This window comes from Schistosoma mansoni, assembly GCF_000237925.1.
Source record: "Schistosoma mansoni, WGS project CABG00000000 data, supercontig 0144, strain Puerto Rico, whole genome shotgun sequence".
Classification (NCBI taxonomy): domain Eukaryota; kingdom Metazoa; phylum Platyhelminthes; class Trematoda; order Strigeidida; family Schistosomatidae; genus Schistosoma; species Schistosoma mansoni.
Genome location: NW_017386043.1, coordinates 73,879 through 97,170, shown reverse-complemented (window position 1 = coordinate 97,170; position 23,292 = coordinate 73,879). Strand labels below are relative to the sequence as shown.

At 38.2% G+C, this 23,292-nt stretch overlaps 1 protein-coding gene across 1 annotated transcript in view; it reads left to right on the top strand.

Moving 5' to 3' along the window:
* The window catches only part of Smp_194600 (mitochondrial carrier protein-related), a gene marked incomplete at both ends in the record, with an annotated part of 35,184 nt that overhangs the window by 2,551 nt on the left and 9,341 nt on the right, over nucleotides 1-23,292 (top strand). The window contains 3 exons of the mRNA XM_018799531.1: nucleotides 2,073-2,296; nucleotides 2,960-3,127; nucleotides 4,428-4,779. Of these exons, the coding sequence (XP_018646581.1) occupies nucleotides 2,073-2,296; nucleotides 2,960-3,127; nucleotides 4,428-4,779 (744 nt within the window). The remainder of the gene's footprint in view (nucleotides 1-2,072; nucleotides 2,297-2,959; nucleotides 3,128-4,427; nucleotides 4,780-23,292) is intronic.

The following is a 23,292-nucleotide window of genomic DNA, read 5'->3' as shown; positions in this document are numbered from 1 at the left end:
CTCTCAGGGGTAAACCTGTCAGGGCCTGCGGCTCTCCCTCGCTTCAGATTTCCTATAGTGTTTTCAACCTCGTAAAGAGTTGGAGGACTTGTATCAACGTGCCATTCAAGTCGACTGGAGGTCATGGGGAACCGAAGTGTGACTGAAGGCCAGTTGAACTGATCCTTAAAGTGTTCTGCCCATCGATCCAATCTCCTGGATTAAGAATGAATAATATGTCCATCTTTTTCTGAGATAGCTTCGCTGACGGTTGGGTTCCTAATACCGGTTTCTTTAACAAGTCTGAACAGTTGTCTGCTGTTGCCTATTGCCGCTGCCTTTTCCATCTCTCTTGCTTTCGCTACCCACCACTGTTCGCGATCATTGGGTAGGCTTCTTATTAGCTTGCGCTTAAGTTGACTCCGCTCTTCGTTATGTCCAGAGCCAGGTGGGATGAGTTTTCGAGCATCTATCAGTGCGGTAGATGCTGCTGAGGTCCAGTGTTTCTCCCTAATCTTATGGTTTACCGTACTAGCAGATATCACTGCTGTTTCCACAGCTTTTCGGATGTCATTCCACGCTGCCCCGGGGTGGGCACAACTTACATGGCTACCTAACTTTTTATAGTTGTTCCTGAAATATATTCTCATCTTGGCTATCATTAAGTAGAACCCTAAGAGGTTTCATTGCAGCGTCTTTCCTACGTCCAATAAGACGCAGACAGATACATGCTCTCACTAGAGCATGATCTGAATCTAAACATGTGCTCCAGAATGAGCGATAATCTTCTATTGAGCCCCTCCATCGGTGACTGATAGCTATGTGATCTCGTTGGAACGAATTCGGGGGTCGCCATGTCAAAAGGTGTTTCTCTTTGTGCTTAAAGTTGGTATTTGCAAGAAACAGGCGGTTATTTGAGCATAGCTGCAACAGACGGTCGCCATTATCTGTTCTTTGAGTCACGACACCCAGGTGTCTTTCCCTTTCACTTAGTTTACCTACTTGAGCATTAAAGCCATCAGCCACTATTACTACATCAGAGCGCCTAACTTTTCGGAGAAGGTCGGAAAGCTTTCTGTAAAACTCATCTTTTACATCATCTGAGCTGCAGTCAGTGGGAGAGTAGGCAGTAAAGACGAAGAGGCAACGATGAGTTTCCCTATCTTTCCGAGTCCTTACTGATCCGTTTAGTCGGACAGCGCATAGACGACTGTCTACTGGGATCCAGTCTGAAAGAGCTAGTTCTGCCCTAGGACTTGATGCTATACCTACTCCAGCGAGGCCACAGGAAGCAGCATCCGGGCTTCCAGATACACGAAGCGTGTATCGAGATGGTTCTTTATTTTAATATGGTGAGGTCAAATGAATGACGCTACTCGGATCCCGTATGCACGTTTCGGAGACGCAGCACACATCGATGGTGCGAGATTCTAAAGTTCTAGCTAAGGAAGAAGGCAGGAAGTCCTGCTCACTACCTTCTCGTGGCGAGGGTGTTGTTTACAAAATTGAGAGGACGAAAAGCGAATGTCCGGCGCTTTAACCGGGTTGGTGGATGTGGAGGATCCACCTAGGGGAGTTGGAAAACCCTCATTCCAAACCAATGGTGCACATGGGCTCCAGTATCCTGAGGGAACAAATGGCGCACGAATCAATCGTTGATCATCGGCTACCATGGGAATGCATCTCCTCACGATGCTCCACTGCCTTGTGGATCAGATCTTTCGGTCAAAGGCTCCGGGTGTGGGCCCCTAAGAAAACCACCTGTTTCAGTTTGGGCACCTAGGCAGTATCACAGCCCTCAAGCAAGTCGAATGAGATTTGTATGGCGCATATGTATCTGGTGCTTCCTTGTACTAATATTTATGTGTTTAAATAAAAATAAAAGCTAAGGAAGCCTGTTGTCCTATTTGACACAATGTTCGGACGTTAAAAGTTCCTATATGTTTTTTTTTGAACGTGGTTTCAGGTTAAAGGTAACGGAATTAAACCTTGTGTTTAAAAAGGACATTTGTCAGTAATAGTTATTTCCTTCTGTGTACAGCAAAAATCTGTATATTTATTATCAAGGTACTTTCATTTATGATATTTCGTAGGCTTGCGCATAATGATCAAAGAAGGTGGCATTCTGTCATTATGGCGAGGTAATGGGGTGAATATTTTAAAAAACTGCCCTGAAAGTGCTATTCGTTTTGGTCTTCACGGATGGCTTAAGTCAGTAATTTTTCCTAATGTCAAAGGACCACTACCTCCAGAAGATCGTTTGTTGGTAGCTAGTCTGTCTGGTGCCGCATCGTTAACAATAACTTATCCAGTTGAGGTAGGTTCGGTCAAAAGTAAATAGCATAATATTTATTTCGATTGGTGAAACGTACACAATATTACAAAATTAAATTTATTGGTAATTTGTTTGTTAGAAATGATTTGAATGTTTAACCCAATAATCAAGTATTGGCTTATTTAATGGGTTGTGAATCACATTTTTGTGAACATTCTATGCATTAGCTTCGACGTATGACTGAAACCTTATTTATTCTACAACTTAGTCAACAAAGGATAAATTTATAAAAGATTCTAGATCTATTGTAGATGAAACATAATAGCATTAATCATAAACTCAATGCAAAAGTTATGAGATAGGGTAACATACTCAGTCATAGTCAACATAGTGTCTAATGTAAATGGACATCAGCTTAAGCTTCCATTCCACGTCATCACAGTAAGATGAAGACAAGAACATAAATACCAAAAGCCAAAATAGTAGTGGTATCACTGGTAGTGAGAAATATTAAATATATGTCATCAGTGAATTCTCTTTTGAAGAGTCGTCTTTGGTAAAATTCCACAATTACAGGAGATACTGTCATGATAATTGTAATAATAAAAGTAATCTAAGTTGTATCATTACTTATCGCCTTAGTAAAGGCAAATATTATTTTTGATACTTTGAACTCGCTTATCCGAAATATACGTCTGATTTTAGATTTTAAAAACTCGAATGGCTCTGCGTAGATCACATGAAACCAATTCCATATTTTCTGTAATCCGAAAACTACATAATGAGGGTGGTTTCCGAGGATTTTATCGAGGTTACAAAATCAGTATGATGAGTTACGTGCCATATTCTGGAATGGAGTTATGCCTTTATGAGGTCAGTTGCCATGCTTTGATTTTCAGTTAGTGAGTTTTATTTTTATTTTTGATCTACGCTATATTTTCTGTGCTAATGTAAATTACTTTTCGCCTATTGCGTTTTGGGGTCCTAGTAAATATCTTTCGTACGATTTCCTCTGGTTCGAAGGTTCTGTCGAAATTTTGTTATCACCCATGTAATGTTAGGTCCCGATAAAATGTTAATCTATGCGATGCTGTAAATCGGCACATGAAAATTTTAAGCTACATTTTAAACCTAAGCTGATACAGCGATGAAAGCAAAAAGTATATCGAAAGTGGAGTGGATTTATTGTTATTATTGGTGTCCCAAATAATCATCACTATTGATATTTTTTAGAAGTTTTCTTCCGAGTCAGTTAGAAAAGCAACCAGATTTTCAACGTTTCCAAAAATCTTAGATTTGTCTATTTCGGCACAGATGTATTGCAATTAATTTTCCTCTGGAACCCAAAAACCGGACAATAACCGTAAATAATCAACCAATATTTTAAAAGTTGAGTCCACGAGTTGATCTAAGCCAGATCACCATTGAAAACCTGGAAGTACTGGAAGGCTGTTTTATTCTAGTTTGAGACCCCTCAGCAGTGTACATCCACGATCCCGCATGTGAGACTCGAACCAGGGACCTGCGGTCTCGCTTGCGAACGCTTAACTTTTAGATCACTGAACCGGCTTCCAACGGTGTTAATGTCTAACTCCAATCGACCAATGATTTTGCACAACCCTCGACTCGTGAATTGAACTTTTAACATACAACAATCTCCCCATACTGATAATCAACGAATAGTTTACAACTTTCACAATCAAACAATGTAGCTCGATAGCATTGGAATGCTTTGAAGTAGGAAGTCTGTTGGATCAACAGCAAAAACGGTTGATTTTGAATGACGGCTGTTCTTGATTGAATATTAAACCGTAGCAACTTATTTATTAATTAATAGTACGCTATTTATGTGATTATCTATATGAAGTAGAGTATGTTTATTTCTGCGTACTTCCGAATTACAAATACCTAGCTGCTCAGGTTTTTCCTATTTTGACTGATTGATTAGATAATATAGTCTAATTATAGAATAATAATGTTTTCTGTAGAAAAACGAAATTAACATTGGTAAACCAGAATCGAAAATTTACTTCATATCAGATCCAAAGCCTTATCTACTCGTTTTCTTCAAGCGCCATACCATAAAGTTTTTGAAACAGTATGTTTAGAGTATACTTTTCCATCATTAGAGTTGTTTCTAACTCAGATTTTTCCACGTGTGTTTTATTTTTAGATGCTCAAACAGCGTTATATAGAGTATCATTATTTTCTCCAACCTAACACAGATCGTACAATGAAGCTTCATATGCCAGCCATGGTAACTGTTTCATTGATTTTAGTATCTTGTTGCATCCCAATGATGATTACTTATCCGGCCAACTTACTTCGTACTCGATATCAAGCATCACCATCTCCGTCTGCTGCTCCTATTATCAAATCTTTGTGTTCCATTGTACAGAGAAATGGATTTAAAGGACTTTATCGTGGATTAAGTGCTAGTTTGTCAAAAACTGTTCCATCTGTTTGTGTTACTTATCTCGTTTTCGAATTTACCTCTGAATTGTTTGGTGTTCCTGGACTTGGTTGTAAGTAACGAATTCGTAAGAGTTGGTTCTCAATTTGTAGAGAAGTCAATTAGATTAATTTATCGTACATCCGTAAATTTGTATCTTGAGTTTTTCTTTAGAAAAATTTTTCAGTTGCATTTGTCTTCTTTTCCTTCGATCAACTAAAAGTTAAAACTGATTCATCTTGTTTTCGATCATGATGTTGATATATTGAAATGTCTTTCAGTAAGTCTTAATCTATTTTCGTCAATGAATATCGATAAACGTTTTTTGTACTTTAACTGTAGTTTTTTTAGAGTGTATTTAGTCCGATATGTACTATGGTTTATTTTCCTCTTCATTCATTTTTTTTCGCACCCTATACTCAAAATTGTTTCTAGTTGTATATCAATGAATCCTCGGTGGTTATCAATCGTTCTTATTTTCGTGTGTCGCTATTCACTACAGAAGTTTCTTTCATTTTCCTAACAGCCTGTCAGTTTTTCTCTTCCTTTGTCACTTAAAGTGAATCAGTTGCCTCTGGTTACATAATTTTCTTTACCTTATCAATTTTTTGAGTTTGTGTTGTCTATTCATCTATAGGATATAAAACAATCAGTATTTTTATCAAACATCGTATCAGTAAAGAAATGGTATTTAGTTTTCCTTTCAATATTTTTACAACAATATTCATATTAGTAATAATAAAAATACCTATGTGTATTTTGTTTGGAACAAATGTGTAAATAAAATAATTACCTAGATATCTAAAATTCAGCGCTAATTTTCCATGATGCTCATATTAATCGTGCAACGCATTCAGTTTTGGATGGAATATTGTCAATAAGTTAATATGTCACTTCCAACTTCTCCAGATATTTAGGTCATAACTTTTTCTTAGAACTTCTTGAAATGCATCTCGAAGCTAGTTAACATACACTTGTTGTCAAGTAACTTTGTAATATCAATTACTTTCAACAATTCAAAACCACTTCACTTGATGAGATACTTTCAGTCCATAATGGTTGTTCACAATTGCAATAATAATTGACATATAGCGTTTCTCCCCCTCTGAATGCAAACTGTTGCTTCAGGACTAGCTTGCGTCAACACCTGAACTAAAGATAGGAAGTGACGTAGTCGGACGCGTCGACAAATTCACTTATCTTGGAAGTCTGATCAATCCTAATAGGTTGGTGTCTGACGAAATCTTTACATGGATTCGAAAAGCTCGTTTGGTTTTCGCCAACTTACGTCACATATAGCGAAAGCGAGGTATCCGTCTATCAATTAAAGAGCGAATATACTGAGTAGCACTTCCTTCTGTTTTACTTTACAGTTGCGAAATGCGACCATTAGGAGTAGATAGTACTCGTAAGTTACTAATATTTGGTCACAGATGTCTTTGAAATATTGCTCGCATCTGCTGGGATCACTGGGTGAGTAATAGTGAGGTTAGACGCATGGTATTCGGGAATGATGGTAAATCAGTTGATGAGGTTGTAAATCTTCATCGACTGAGATAGTCGGGCCACGTGTTACACATGCCCAACCACGGTGCCCAGTGCTGACTAGTGTTGTAGACATATGGGAGTTAGGGGTGGTCAAACCAAAAGGTGGTATCAGTCCATAATGTCACTAACTTCTAGTTTGAGCTATGTTGGTAGATGCAGGCTACTTGATTGGGGTTCGCGTGACTATCGTAACCAGTGGTTAGAGACTGGTTGAAGACTCAGAATCCATCACAATGGTGTAGGTGTATACGCTCTTTGTCTTCCTTTAAACCGTGAGATTAAAGCTACTTTATATTACTACCATTGAAGTAACTACTATGAATTTAGTGTTCACCTTTTGCTAATGAGATGTGGCAACTCGTACCGATGCATATATGTGCCTGGTCCTACGTTGTAGATGACTGACTGGCTAATACACCGCAACTATCCGGTTTTTTTAGTTAGCTAGACAGATCTTTGTGTATAAGAAAGGTAAAAGCTTCTGGAAAGTTGAAATTTCGGCAATGATTCCTAGAAAATACATTCTGAAAGAGTAGTTGGAAGAATGTCTCAGAGCATTTGTATGAGATTCGAGACTTTAGTCAGTAGATGAGATAAAATACTCACAATTTAAAAGTACAAAAATAATTATTACAATATTAACTATTTCTTGATATCCCAATGAGTAGAAAAATGTATTTCTGACCTCTTTTGACTTCACGTAAATCACGAAATGTCAGAAATACAATTTTCTACTCATTGAGATATCACAACAACATAGTTATTAACTTTTTACGCAGTGCTCAATTTATTTGAAACCGTCAAGTCCAATCTTGGCATTAATACCTGTTATATCTTAGTGAAGACATAGGTACGGGTAACTTCCGGGACCTATTAATAGACTATTATTCTATATATATTCTTATTGTATAACTGTTCAGTAACTAGATTATGTATACCTATATTCCTCTTATTATAAGCTTCATTTTGACCTATAGATTATTATACGATTTACTGTTCTTAAGTTATGTTCAGTTTATTAATTACCGTCTCCCACAATCACAGCCACTTTTCAGCTTGATCTTATACAAATGTTATTTCCTATTTTATAGTGTGATGTTGTCCATTTGGTTTGTATATAAACCAGGTATGTTTGAAGTAAATGATCTGCATATTAGAAGCTGTAATTGGTGTTCTGGACTCAACTGTAAGGGCTAGGCGGACAAAGGACCAGTAAGGACGCTAGGCTGCTCATACTGGTCGAACGTCATTGGTTTGGCACAGTGCTAAGATTGGATAAGTCGTATTTCGGTTGTTGAATAAATCATGTGATAAAATCCGGGCATAAATTCACAACAGAGCCCTCAGTTATTACGATAATCAGTTAAATTTATCTTAAACAGTTCCTATAAATAACTGTCGTTAAAAAATTGATTTGTATTAATATTTTCATTGGAACAACTCATCGCTTCTAATAAACATAGTATTAGCCAGTAGACTCAAGTTTCAACCGGTATGTGTTGGGGGATGTTAAATCCATAAGTATATCATTGTGAAAAAAGTAATCTTAAGATTTACATATTGGAGTAAAGTGATTTCCATTCATTAATTGATCTTATATGAATCTCTTTCTTTGATTTCCAGTGCAATGACGATCACTCAGTTTGTTAATCTTTTGTAGTTGGTAATAATTGAATTAATCGATATATCATGGAAAATGCTTCATATTGATCATATTTACGAAGTAATTTACAAACTATTATTTATTTATACATTCATTAATGTTTTATTTAAGTCTGTGAATAATATCCAAGTACTACTGCTTTGTTCTTTCTGAATTAAATTAGCTATTTGACATAATGACTAAAAAGTGCTATTTAAAGTAATCAAAGTTTGTAGTACTCTTCAAAGGGTCATATGCTATAATAGATTTTAGGTAATTATATTCTAAAATTGATATTTAATATCCCAGTAATTCTTGGCTATCTATCAAAGTTGATACTTTTAAATAACTATGTCGTTTTATTGTCACTGCCTTTTTATCTATTGCACTGGTGTCCGGAGCTGCAATTGATTTTTTCGACCCAGTAAGTTTGGATCAATGAATTCGTTATAATTTTGAGCTTCTCATACTATCGCCATTCATATCCACTTGCAAATCAGTTATAAGCACTAAATGTTGTTTTATGTCCTATTAAACCTTACCGAGTTTATCATCGTGAATAGTATTAGTAATTCTCTAACTCTATTGACTAACATTGGTCTTTACTACAATATTCATTAATTGTCACTTAACATGACTAAGTTATCTCATTAGGTAGCTGATTTGAACCCTACCCCACGTACATCAGTTTTAGAAGTTGTTTGGAATTGTAGCAGCTTCTACATTATTACACAACTGATTAATCCTAACTCCTGGAGGGGCTCTCCAACCCTGTTAACTAGAGGAAGGAGACCAGATTCAGCAGGAAAAATATGTAATTTCACAAGCAGTTCGGAAAAACGAATAACAAGAACTGAACTCATGCCTATTATATACAACACAAAAATATTATTGAAAAGCGTCACAAAACAGCGTACTAAAAAAAACGAACCAATGATGTCTGATGTCCCTCCAGGTGGGAATTACAAACTGAATGTAATAATTAGAGCTTTTGGTGAGAAGATGAGGAATTCGAATTTCCACAGTTAAATTACGAAAGTAAAAAGTTTATCAAGAGATTTTTGTGGATCTGGTATCTCCAACATTAATAAAGTATATTTTACATAGTACGAATAGCCGATGGCTCTTAATAATTCAGAAATCGCACAGAAATAATTGTATGATAAAAACACATTTTTATGTAGGAGTTTATGGATTTATAAGTACAATTATTAAAACTGAAATTGTTTTTGGAAAGTATATCTATAGTTTTTGGTCATTTCGTTTAACGCCTAAGAAATTAAAACTCGTTAACCAGACACACCTAATCAAGTACATCTCACGTGATTGATCACATTTTCAAACAAGTTCATTTGATAATTTAATATTTTTATTCATACATAACTGTTAGCGGGACATAGATTGGATTAAATGATGTTCCATGCACGATCGCGTTGGTGCACGCTGGTTGACTAATTCTTATACAATCAGCGCTAGTCGTTACTTGGAGAAGACTTTAAAATCTTCTCATGCAAAAACCATAAATATACTCACGCTTTTTCTTATTGTGCTTCCTACTTCCATCTACCCTTGTTATTTGGAATATAATTTCCTGTTCAACCGTGTTCTCATTTGGGGACTTGTCGAGTGAATTGGTGTCCAAGAATACTAAGCAATGGGAATATCTGGGTCGTAATAAGAGAAATTATGACAATAAATGAAGGTTTTATCACCAGTGTTTTTTGATTTCAAATTGTTTGTTTGATTGAGTGTTCTTAGTATTTTGAAGTATAGATTAAGAGGACAAAAAAGATAATGAAAACTAAGAATTCACTTTACCTTCGTATGATAACAAAAGACCAAGATTTATTACGGTATTCATAGCTCAATTCATACAGGCCACTGAGTTATCTTGTGCATTGGTAATATCCTTCAAGGAATCAGCCTAATATAGTCACTTTTAACTGAAATGGAAACAATAAAATATAGAGCACTAAAATTCCATTGAAAAAATGTTGATTTACGGTATTTAGTTCTTTAATATTTTAATAAACAGTCGAATGGAATTCAATAAATAATTATTATTGCAAGAAAACATAGTGACCTAATAAATTAGTTTACTCAAGTCACAGATCAGATAATTTAGTATGTTTCTCTTATTTCATTGTTTGGCATTATGTGGTGTTTGTATGAACTAATGATTCTTTTAAATAGGAATAATATATTTGTAAAATCTCAGCGAATGAATTTGTAGTAAATCCAACGTTTCGCCTGGCAATCTGGTCCAATGATTCTTTTGTTCTTGATGTATACCTGATTTTGAATGCTAAATACAATACGTTCGTTTTTACTAACTTAGTTCTGTCTGGTTTAAATTGAGCTATTTCGGGGATTCCTAGTTCGTATAATAATCCGAATACTTTTAATCACCAAACGTTATTTTGCAAATAAGCTTTTTAAACGAATTCTGATTACCCATTGAATTCTTATCAGTTTTATAGTATAGCTTTAGTTGACAGGAAACTTTAGAACGACTATAAGTTTCACGTTAACGTATTTAAAGTCTAATGGACTTTTTCGGACAAACAATAGTTAAAGATCACTTTTGTTTCTATAGGTGGTGAGCTTAAAAGAAAGACTTGGTTTTCTTAAGTCTGATTATTTTCTGAACCACACTGTATTTCACATAAAAAAAGAAGAATGGAAGTAAATTTATTCATTGAGATTCTACCATTAATTTTTGAGATTATCATAATAGATCAAGACAACTGTTAGCCAATAGTAGGCTGGTCAGTCATAAATTTTTGGCCGGTGTTATTGCAATGTGGTTAGCGTTTTTTTAACGAGTTAGTTTCCTACGGGATGGAGTCCTTATTGCAATCGCCCATCTGAGCTTATTCTTGTTTCTGGGCAGGTAACTCATTTTGATCTTGTTGGTCATTTTGTAGTGAAGGAGAACCCAGGCGAGGACAACCAAATGTAGAACACCACACGTAAGCGAACAATTGTTTTCAATTAGATCTTCATCAGGCTTTACTCTAATATACATGAATATTTATACGAAAATGTTAAACTAATCATGACGTATTCTATTTCATTGTGATTAATGACTCAAATGGCCTTGGTTTAACATTTTCATGTACATTAGAGTAAGACCTGATGACGATCTAATTGAAAACAATTGTTCGCTTATATGTATTTCAATTTTTACAATGACAACAGAATGTATTTTAATACAACAATACAGAATATCTTGGTAAGATCTGAGATCCACCAATTGTCTCATACTTTGTTGTCCCTTAGTTTCCATACCAATCACTCTGTTGTCGTTCTCTTCGATTTTCTCAACCTTCTGTAACCAGGCATTCCACTCTCGATTGGTGATGCATGCTACTTATCCGAACTAATGTAGTTATTCAACGTCGACGTCGTACTTTATTTCATGAAGTATTGCTTTTTCGTGACTGTTATCTAACAAATGATTTCGGTACATCAGTGGGCTGTTCAACTACCCGACGATTTAAAGTCTGTCCGGTTCAATTGTTGGTCTGATAACATTATCATTTGGCGAATCATCAGTTTACACAGTCGATCAAATCTCCTGAAAACTGTGAACGATATTGTCGCCCCTATCCCAACACTGACAGCATTTTTCACTGATATCATTGAAATGAGTCCAGAGTGACACTCTTGGTTTCTTATAATCTTTTCTATATTTTTCGGTTGATTTATCGAACAAATATGCAGCACTCATCATTTATCTTCTTTTAGAGACTTCATCGTGCCACCTTCGCTCTCGATCTGTAGTCTTCGATCGGCTTTTGAAACTGTTAAATACAGATATAACTACAATTCGACAATTACGAAGACAATCTGTCAACGATACCGTCTGACTTTCTAATTTAAATCAGTAGTAGTATAAATAATCGGCATCGACTGATGATAAACGTATCGTACTATCACTTTAGCATCATTAATCTTGCGGCAGACTTATCGTTTCTCATCTGAGAAACTCAATCACTTGTCGAAGCTATCTATTCCAACGCGACATGATAGAACTTTTAAAAGTTATGTTTTTTCTATTGTTTCTATGGTTAATCGTTTTGCATTCAACCAACATTATTACTCGCTGTTTCCCGACCAGTTTCTGCCGCCTCTTTACCACTTGTCTTACAGCTCGGTAATATCCGGAAGATTCATACTAGTCGTTTGGCAACCTCCGGCGCGCGACTACTCTCAACATGTTTGGTACCGATTCAAACGGCGGTTGAATCTGATGGGCAGTGAAATGTCACTGTACCTTAGCTAGATATGGGTGAATAAAAGCTTATGTAGTAAAAGTTTATAGTGATGTGATGAAAGTGTTCATTAATAGAAGAGAAAGATCGTCAAATATCAATTTTTACGTGATGAAAATAAAATGAATCCGAAGAGTTGATTCATTCCAGCAAGTATAGTGCAAGACATTGTGTTTTTAAATAGAAACCCTGGAGCAGTAAGAGAAAATTTTATGCAGAAGGATAAATGAGAGTAAAAATAGTATCTAATGTGTCAGGAAGTTAATCATAATAGCAAAAGTAAATTGGACATCGATGCTTTAAGTTAAATATTGGTTTGAAATGAGCTCGAGTGACGATATGTAAAGACTTAAAGCAAAACTTAAAATTAGTATACGAGTTTATTCAGTAATATTGTAGTGGACGAGAACATAAAAGGGGATAATCGAATATATCTGAATTTAAAATTACAGAACGTCTTAGTAAAATCTGAGAGCCATACAGTAAATACTTCATTTGCAAAATGCCGGTCAACCGTCTCAGGCTTCATTGTTCACTTTTTTTCAATAGCAACCATCCTCTGTTCTTGTTCCCTTCTCTCCGACCTTCTTAACCTGTCGCCGGGCATTTCATTTCCGATTGACGGTACTTACGCCTGTTATCCTCATAGGGGAGCATAGGCCGCCCACCAGCACATATTACTTATATCTGCCGACATCAGTAGCGCAAACCGTAGTATGACCTTATTAATTACTTCTGCTATTTTGTGGCCCAGTATATGGACGTATGTGCAATTGGAGGAACGCGAAGTTTTTAAGCTGACCATTTAGAAAACTCAACGCGTTTCGGCTAAAACTTTGTCTAACAAACGTCCATCGCTGTCTGTGTCGGTTAATGTTGTATCTAGAGCTTTGATTCTTGCTATGCCGCGTACTACTAGACTACTTGAACGATCGAACTCGCAAAGTCGCAAGAGAGAAGACTAATAAGTAGGAATGTCATTCCCAACACAGTGTCAAATATAGTACAAAAATCTCATGTATTTATAGTTTTTGGCAGAAAGTAAATCATCATTTCGGACAGCTAATGGACACATAGGGGATCCTTTATGCTCATCTAATAAGGAAGCTACACGTCGACATTCTAGAATGTTCCTCTATCGGTGATTAGATGGAATGTCTCCAGCTCTTTTTGAGCTTCTTGAGTTTGCCAACGAGCCATCCTTACAGTTAATATGTACGACTTGGCATGTACGGATGTAAGTGCTCATCAAAACTAATAAGGTCGTTGATTGTAAAAGGTTTCATACAACTATATCGCTCATGTTGGTTTATTACTGCTTTAGTATTATTAATATTGTATTGTCTTAGCCCGAAATATTTCGCCTCAGTTGCAGACCGAAGATGTAGCAATATCATAACCTAACTTTCTATACACAAGAACTTATCATCAAAACATATGGTGTAATAAAGCTATATTACGTTTCATCACGACTTGGAGCAGTGTCGGAATAATAAAAAGCCAATGGAGAGAAGTCAATCTGTTTATACAGACTCCGGACAAACCTTAAAAACGTCAGGAAACGTAAGTAGGAAGTTCAAACTTTCCGAAGTTGAGTCGCTATCGGCTACATGATCTACTCATGGAATGGGCACAAAAAATGCAAACTGTCCAAGGCTTATGTAAAAGCTGCTGACAAAAATGAGGTTTTGATGACCAATCATTTGACGAAAGTTGAAGGAGTTGCGAGAATGCTGTCTGAGATTCAGAAAGTTATATCATCAGAAACATCTTGAAAGAATCTCTCAAGTTGTTCTTTCGAGAAATATCATACTGTTACGTACCCCAGAATACATTGAGTCTGACAGTGCCTTCTACGACGTTGAAAACTAGAAGTATATAAAGCAGCCCTTGGAACTTCAAAATACATTGACTCGACAATTTTAACTATTGACCATGAAGAATAGAGTGTAGTGTTCGTTACTATGTTATTCCCATATAGCTTATTCTAGCTTATGGACAGGCCAATTTATCCGTTCTCCTTGAGTCATATTTTGACTTTGTTAGTTATTCGCTTATCAACCCTGACTGTCACATGTCTGTAACTTATTTTTGTGTGACTATAAATATCGATTAACGCTGGAATAAATCGAGTTGGCTCACATGTCTTCTCCATTGCGTATAATTTTGCTTCGTTTCATTGACCGTTTGTCTGGACCAATGGTTTAATGAAATATATGCACTCGAAATCGATTCTCGTACTTGACTTATTTAATTCCCTTATTCATCACCGATAATAATATACGATGATTAGTGATATGTGCATTTCAATAACAATCAATCATACGATCTAACTGAAGTCAGATCCCGATTAGTAAAAATAGCATCTTCTTCCCAAATGTCGGCTGCCATTCTTGATGCAATTAGTGTTAACAGGTTCTCGTTATCAACTGGAATCCATATGGATCCGGACAAGCTAGGACTTTGGACAGACGAAACTTTCAGTAACTATTCCGTTTGTGGACTGTCAAGAACAAGAAAAAACACAAAAGGAGAAAGAGGCCTTTCATTCCAAAATCCTGTTTGAATGGTTTTCCTGCCCATTTGTACAAGGTTCATTCATACAGTACAAGTGCATAAGTGCATTTTGGATAGAAAGTAGTAACTGAATACATACAAACGCTGTGAGTTCACCAAACAAAATGAATGAGCTGCCCTAATTTAGTAATACTAAAAATGCTCATGTGGCAGTTATATCCGAAATGAAGGTATCTTGCGGATTCACAGATCAGAACTTGGGAATATTCGGTATATCCTTATTTTATAACAATAGAATGACTGGAATGGAGGGCGGAGAAGCCGTGTATACATGATTGTACTTGCGAGCACATCAAGTGTGCATTTAAAAGTTCATCGACCTTGACGAATCTCTATTGTGTTCTGTGAGATTTTCTTACACCTCAAAATGCTCAATTGAATTTATCTACACAAAGTCTACTGCTGACATCAAGCATAAAAATAGGATTCTTGAGGAATTATCCCGCTTTGTTCACCTTGGATACACTCATCCCAACTTTAGGAGAGTTCAATCTTCCTAAAGTCAACTCTGCTGAACACGAAACGGAGGTGATAACCCCATTACAGATCAGTTCTCCAACTTAAATAAAGAATTTGGATTATTCTTATGTGTGAAGATAACAACTCAATGGAGAAACTGTCAGACACCGTCACAATCAAAGAGCATCATCAAAAACGAAGAGTCACCAATTGACAACCTATATATCCCGGATCCTCTACGAATGGTGATTCTGCGGGAACAGAACAGTCCTAAAAGTAAACCTAAACGCTGGGTCGGTGTCAGAAATCACAATATTTAAACAAGTAAACTTCTGGCGCGGACAAGGTTTACTCTGCAATACTGAGGGAGGTGGATTCAATCTTGAAAATACCATTTGAAATGATGTTTTCACTTTCACCGAGTCAAGACACGGTTGCAAAGAGTTGGGAGCAGATACAAATTACACTTATTTTTGACGTAAATGAGCCTTGACTCTATCGGTCAGTAGCATTTTCTTCAATACCCTGAGAAGTTATGGAGTATTTGATATACGATGGTTTATGCGGCCAATCGTTGTTTATAAACTTTTTTTCACCACAAAAGCACGATCTAAAGAAAATCTAGTCTTGGATAAACAACCTGATGAATGCAGTGGATAGGTGGCCAACCATCTTTGATCGCGAGGAAAGGTTGATGTGACATACACTGATTTCTCAAAAGCTTTTGATAGGATCAGTCACTATTCTCAAACTATCATGTATCAAGCCATCGTTAACAGAGTGGTTTATTTGGTATTTGAATGATATGCTTTTTAAGGTCAAGGCAGAATTTACGTTTTATCAGGCAAGTGGATGACTTAAAGGCGTCCTTCAAGTTCAATACTAAGACCCACCCTCATTTTATTTACATTGTAGCTGTAAATAAATCCCCAAAATCAATAGCTCTGTAAGTGTTTGACATTGGATGCTGACCATATTAGTTTTAGTGGACTCGTTTAGCTGCATCCGTACCAGATCACGTTACAGAACGGTGTGGGAAACATCCCCTACGATCATTAGCCAGATTAGATCAGTCACTTCTCGATATATTGAAAACCCGTCAAATATATCTTCCGACTTCTTCGCTTCTGACTTTTGATTTTACTGGGTGGGCGCGATTCAATGAGAGGTGTTATTGGTAAAGAGTTGCCAAACTACAATACTGGTGGTATCTTCAACATGAGTGAATTTCTTCAGTAAGTATCGGCTGAGTTACTGCTCTCTTCTAACGATGTTGGACTTGGGACAGAAGTTCACACCTAAGATGGCTGGTCATCTGTGGGTGGCTCGAATTAATTTCAGAGTTGGAATGATAAAAATGGATATACCTCCAACACAGAGAAGGAAACATGAGACAACTGTATGATACAACAACTAAACTAGCTGGAAATTACCGTGAGCCGGAAAGACCAGTGAAAAGCAAGGAAGGCAAAGTAATCACCGACATTGAAGAACAACGAAATAGGTGGGTAGAACACTTCAAAAAACTCTTGAATCGACCAGCTACACTGAACCCACCCAACATCGAAGCAGCACCCACAGACCTCTCAATCGATGTTGGCCCACCAACAATTGAAGAGATCAGCATGGTCATCAGACAAATCAAGGGCGGCAAAGCAGCAGGACCAGACAACATTCCGGCAGAGGCACTGGAGGCAGATGTAGCAGCAACTGCAAAGATAATCCACATTCTTTTCAGTAAGATTCGGGATGAAGAACAAGTACCAACAGACTGAAAAGAAGGACTTCTGATCACAATGCCAAAGAAAGGTGATCTCAGCAAGTGCGATAACTACAGAGGCATCACTCTTCTCTCAATACCAGGAAAAGTCTTCAACAGGGTGTTGTTAAACAGGATGAAGGATTCCGTAGACGCCCAGCCTCGAGATCAACAGGCTGGATTTCGTGAGGATCGATCGTGTACAAACCAAATCGCAACTCGACGCATCATTGTGGAATAATCAATTGAATGGAATTCATCACTCTACATCAACTTCATTGACTACGAGAAAGCATTTGATAGTGTGGACAGGACAACATTATGGAGTCTTCTTGGACACTACGGCGTGCCTGAGAGAATAGTCAACATCATTCGGAACTTCTATGATGGACTAAACTGCCAAATCGTTCATGGAGGACAAGTCACCGACTCATTCGAGGTAAAGACCGGTGTTAGGCAAGGTTGCTTACTCTCACCCTTTATCTTTCTCCTGGTTATCGACTGGATCATGAAGACATCAACATCTGGAGGAAATTACGGGACACAGTGGACAGGCAGGATGCAGCTTGACGAATTAGACTTCGCAGATGATCTGGCTCTTCTATCACAAACGCAACAACAAATTCAGGAGAAGACGACTAGTGTAGCAGCAGCCTCAGCAGCAGTATGTCTCAATATAAACAAAGAGAAAAGCAAGACTCTCCGATACAATACAACATCCACCAATGGAATTACACTTGACGGAGAAGCTTTAGAGAATATGGAAACCTTTACATATCTGGGGAGCATCATCGATGAAAACGGTGGGTCAGATGCAGATGTGAGGGCGAGGATCGGCAAAGCAATAGCAGCATATTTACAACTGAAGAACATCTGGAACTCAAAACAGTTGTCAACCAACACCAAAATCAGAATTTTCAACACAAATGTGAAGACAGTTCTACTGTATGGGGCGGAGACGTGGAGAACTACGAAAGCCATCATCCAGAAGATACAAGTGTTTATCAACAGTTGTCTACGCAAAATACTTGGGATCCGTTGGCCAGACACTATCAGCAAAAAGTTACTGTGGGAAAGAACAAACCAGTTTTCATCGGAGGAAGAAATGAGAAAGAAGTGCTGGAAGTGGATAGGACACACATTGAGGAAAGTACCCAACTACGTCACAAGGCAAGCCCTCATATGGAATCCTGAAGGCCAAAGGAGAAGAGGAAGACCAAAAAACCCATTACGCCAAGAAATGGAGACAGACATGAGAAGAATGAACAAAAACTGAATAGAACTAGAAAAGAAGGCCCAGGACAGAGTGAGTGGGTCGGAGAATGCTGGTCGACGGCCTATGCTCCATTGGGAGTAACAGGCATAGGTAAAGTAAGTAAGTATCTTCAACACCTCAATGTCCTAAGTAGTCCGTCTGAGATATACTGCAGACCATGAATACAACTTATTAAACTCATCTCCAGGGTCTTTTTAATTTGGAAAGAATCCAAAAGTTTCGATACCCTGCCGTCTAATCTCTTGCGCTTACGGTGACAAAAACGCCTTTCGAACAAACCTTGCACCCTCAACGTTGATGTGCATTTTTGGCAAGTTTGATTGTAAGACTTCGGACCTTATCTTCAACATTTTCAATCGTCCTCACTTAGAATAAGGAAAGATAGGAATGATAAGCATGCATTAGAACGTATTCAAAAACAAGCTACAGAAGCTCAGTCCCAACACAAATCTTGGGGTCAAGTAATTGATCACATTTTGAAGAAACAGACAACAGAAGCACCTTCCAGTCCTTAATAATGACCAAATTCTGAAGCTTTCTGCAGTTTTAGGTGGTTCAAGTAACCTTTCAAGATTCTCTCATGAGGAAACTCGACATATTCCTGACGATTCAGGACAGTAAGTCACTATAAGTTACTAATATATATATCTTTTCGTCGTTAAATATTATCTGGGCTCCCACTTGGAAGCATAAGTGATCCATCGCAACTAGATAGGAAAGGTCATTGGGCGAAAGCTTTTTATTTTTCTTTCACAACAATCTAAGCCATTTCATAGTTATTGAATATAGAAAGACCTATTTTCAAGTAGTCCGTTACGTGTGGTCAAACTGAGTTGCTTTTGTTGGGAACCACTTATTTTGTTCAAAAGAGACATCCTCTGTGATTGGTAAGTATACATCGTACTTGAATACTTTTTATCCATGTTGTTAATGTCATGTCCGAGTCTTTGAAAAAAACTTATCGTCAGTCATCATGCAAGCAATCGTCGACCTGCCGAGGATACTCAACATGTATTTCATGGGATAGTTTGTTTCATAATCAAAAGCCTTGGAGAGACATCTGAACCAAACTTATAGATTAGTTTTCAATTTTGATTTCATTTGGCTTGTAAGGTGATCAGATGATATTGGGTTACAACTCAACTGTTAGAATGTGGTTGGCCTGTACTTTATTGGTGAACAGCTTTATTATTCTAACTCGTCTAGCCAATTGTAGTAGCGAATGCATGACTTTTCTATTTTGATCAAGCCTGAGACCTTTGCCCTACAGATGATATTAGATCGTAATGAAAATGCTAACTTTAACAGCCAATTCTTATTCCTGACATCAGGTTTCAACCCTATTTTTAATGCACACTTCGTGAACCGGAGTCTGTTCACATTCGTCATCAGGTCAGGATTATAATACAGCTCTACTGGCCTAGTTTTGTGTAGAATTAGTTTCTGTCTTCAACGTAACAGAATGAAAGATAAGTCGTGGATTCAAAACACAGCTCACACTCTTGTAACCGCACTAGTTTTAACAAAGATTTGATATTCATTATCGAAAACATTGCTTTTGATATTCAGTCACCTTAAATATGCACCACTTTGCACTTATATTCTAACCATTGTCCCTTTTCTTAACTGTGGTCGTCCCTCCTTACCACCGTAGTAAATTATATCGATACATATTTAAACCTGGTCTTCCTGTATCCTTTCTCATGTTTCCTCAATGTGTTAATCCTTGCGTTGCTTCACCCTCATAACTCCTGTTAATCTGTTGACAAGATAGTTTTAACTGACATTTGTATGGCTAAAACAGTAAGACGCAAGTCAGTCAGTCAGCTACAACGTAGGACCAGGCACATATATGCATCGGTCCAAGTTGCCATACCTCGTTAGCACAACAAGATCAACACCGGATTCATAGTAGTTAATTTAGTGTTGGTAGTAGTATATAAATTATAGGTTGTATATAAGGATATAGTATAGGAAGGAAGAGAGATATGAAGCAATTTTAGTCTCAAGGTTTAAGGGAAGATAAAGAGTGTATACACCTACGCCATTGTGATCGATTCTGAGCCATGTCACACAGAGTCTCCAACCATTGGTTACGATAGTCACGCGGACCCCAACCAGGTAGTCTGCATCTGCCAACATGGCTCAGACTAGAAGTTAGTGACTTCAAGCACTGATGCCATGTTTTGGTTTGGCCGCCCCTAACTCTCTTCCAACCATCCCCAATACTAGTCATCATAGCGCGTCGTGGTAATCGGTGTTCAGGCATACGTAACACATGGCCCAACCATCTCAGTCGATGAAGATTCATGACCTCATCAACTGATTTACCATCGTTCCCTAATACCCTGCGTCTAACCTCACCATTACTTACCCGGTGATCCCAGCAGATGCGAGCAATATTTCTAAGACATCTGTGGTCAAATACTAGTAACCTACGAGTATCTTCTACTCTTAATGGCCATGTTTCACAGCCGTAAAGTAGAACAGAACGAACTGCTGCGCAGTATACTCGTCCCTTAATTGATAGACGGATATCTCGTCTTCGCCATAGGTGACGTAAGTTGGCAAAAGCCAAACGAGCTTTTTGAATCCGTGCAGAGATTTCGTCAGACACCAACCCATTAGGGCTGATCAGACTTCCAAGATAAGTGAAGTTGTCCACGCGTTCGACTACTTCACTCCCTATCCTTAGTTCGGGTGTTGACGCAGGCCAGTCCTGGAGTAACAATTTACATTTGGATGGGGAGAAACGCATCCCAAACATCCTGGCATTATTACTCAGTTCCAACAGAAGACTCTGCATTTTGTCAGCGTCTTCACCAAACAGGACTATATCATCTGCGTATTCTAAGTCGCTTAGTGGTCCCCCTGGTAGGAGATCAATTCCTGAAAATTCAGTCGATGAGAGTGTTATTTCCAGCAACAGGTCTATAATGAAGTTAAACAAAAACGGGGATAGTGGACAGCCTTGACGGACACCATTCGAGGTGGTAAAATCATATGACAGTTCGCCATAAGCTCTTACTCGACTAATAGTGTTCGAGTAAAGAGCCTTCAAAAGGTTTATGTACTTCTCAGGTACACCTTTCAATGACAGACACTGCCACAGAACCTCTCGGTCTACAGAGTCAAATGCTGCTTTCAAGTCAAGAAAAACTATCATTGTCGGACGCCGATAAGCGTGTCTGTGCTCTAAAACTTGACGAATGGTGAATATGTGGTCGATACAGCCACGACCAGGTCTGAAGCCAGCCTGATTTTCTCGTGTTTGCAGTTCACGAGTCTTAGTTAGGCGCCCGATAATTATTGAGGCTAGTATTTTAGATACTATGTTAGTCAGACTAATCCCTCTATGGTTATCGCAGGATGATTTGGACCCCTTTTTATATATTGGGACAATCAGTGATTGTGACCAGTCGGATGGGATTACATCCGTCTCCCAGATTTTAGCCAGAATATTAGTCAACCTAATCGCTAAAATTGGACCACCATATTTAAAGACCTCTGGAGCCAATCCATCAGGACCAGCTGCTTTTCCTCGTTTCAGATTACTTATAGCCTTTTGAACTTCAAGTAGGGTCGGGGGGCCTACTTCAATGTTCCATTCAGGTTTTCTGGGAATAGTGGGTAGTTGTGCAGTAGCTGAAGGCCAGCTAAACTGCTCCTTAAAGTGTTCCGCCCATCGTTCTAAACGTTTGGGTTGAGAGCAGATAAGGGTTCCGTCTTTTTCCGAGATTGTCTCACTTACACTTGACTTCTTAATTCCAGTTTCTTTTATTAGTCTGAATAGTTGCCTGGTGTTGCCTACAGCCGCTGCCTTTTCCATCTCTTTTGCTTTCGTTGCCCACCACTGCTCACGATCGTTCCTTAGACTTTTAGTTAACCTAGATCTAATTTGTTTACGCTCTTCGTCGTGTTCAGAGCCTGATGGGATGAGTTTACGCGAATCCATCAGTGAAATAGACTTAGAGGAAATCCACTGGTTTTTTGGAGCCCTATGGTTTAAATGACTAATAGATGTGACTGCTGTTTCCACAGCTGTTCGTATGTCTTTCCAAGCAGCATCTGGGTCAGTCTCGTTTACAGAACTGCCTAGATGTGAACTCAGTTGTTTCTGGAATTCGCATTTGGCTTTCTCGTCCTCCAGTTCAATCCTAATGGGTCTTCTTAGTGTAATTTTCCTGCGTCCATTGAGGCGCAGACAAATGCGCGCTCGTATTAAAGCGTGATCAGAGTCTAAACAAGTATTCCAATACGAGCGACAATCTTCTATTGAGCCTCTCCAACGATGACTGATGACAATATGGTCTATTTGAGTCCATCGTTGGTTTGGTGCAGGTGGTCGCCATGTTAGACGATGTCTCTCCTTATGTTTAAAATTAGTAATTGCCAAAAATAAACGATTGTCTGAGCATAGTTGCAACAGACGATCACCATTATCGGTTCGTTGAGCCGGAATACTAAAACACCCACCTAAATGTCTTTCTGTTTGATTTAAGCTGCCTACCTGGGCATTAAAGTCACCCGCTACAACTACTATGTCTGAGCGCTTAGCTTTCTGAAGAAGCTCAGAGAGTTTTCTGTAAAAGTCATCTTTTACTTCATCATGGCTGCAGTCAGTGGGAGCGTAGGCAGAAACGACGAAAAGGCAACGACGTGTGTCCCTATCCTTCCGAGTTCTTACGGAGCCATTTAGCCGGACAGCACACAGGCGACTGTTAACGGGGATCCATTCTAGTAGTGCCTGTTCTGCCCTTGTACTTAGTGCTATGCCTACACCTGCAAGTCCACGAGAACTAGCCAACGGGTCGCCAGATACACGGAGGGTGTATTTCGTCGGCTGTCCATTTTGGCGAGGTGAGGTCAAGTGAATGACCACACTGGGATCCTGTATGCGTGTTTCGGAGACACAGCATACATCAATGGTACGAGATTCTAGAGTTTTAGCTAAGGAGGCCTGTTGACCGATTTGGCATAGGGTACGTACGTTGAAGGCTCCAATGTGTAGTTTGGAGCGAGGTTTTAGTAGACCTGGGACAACGTTT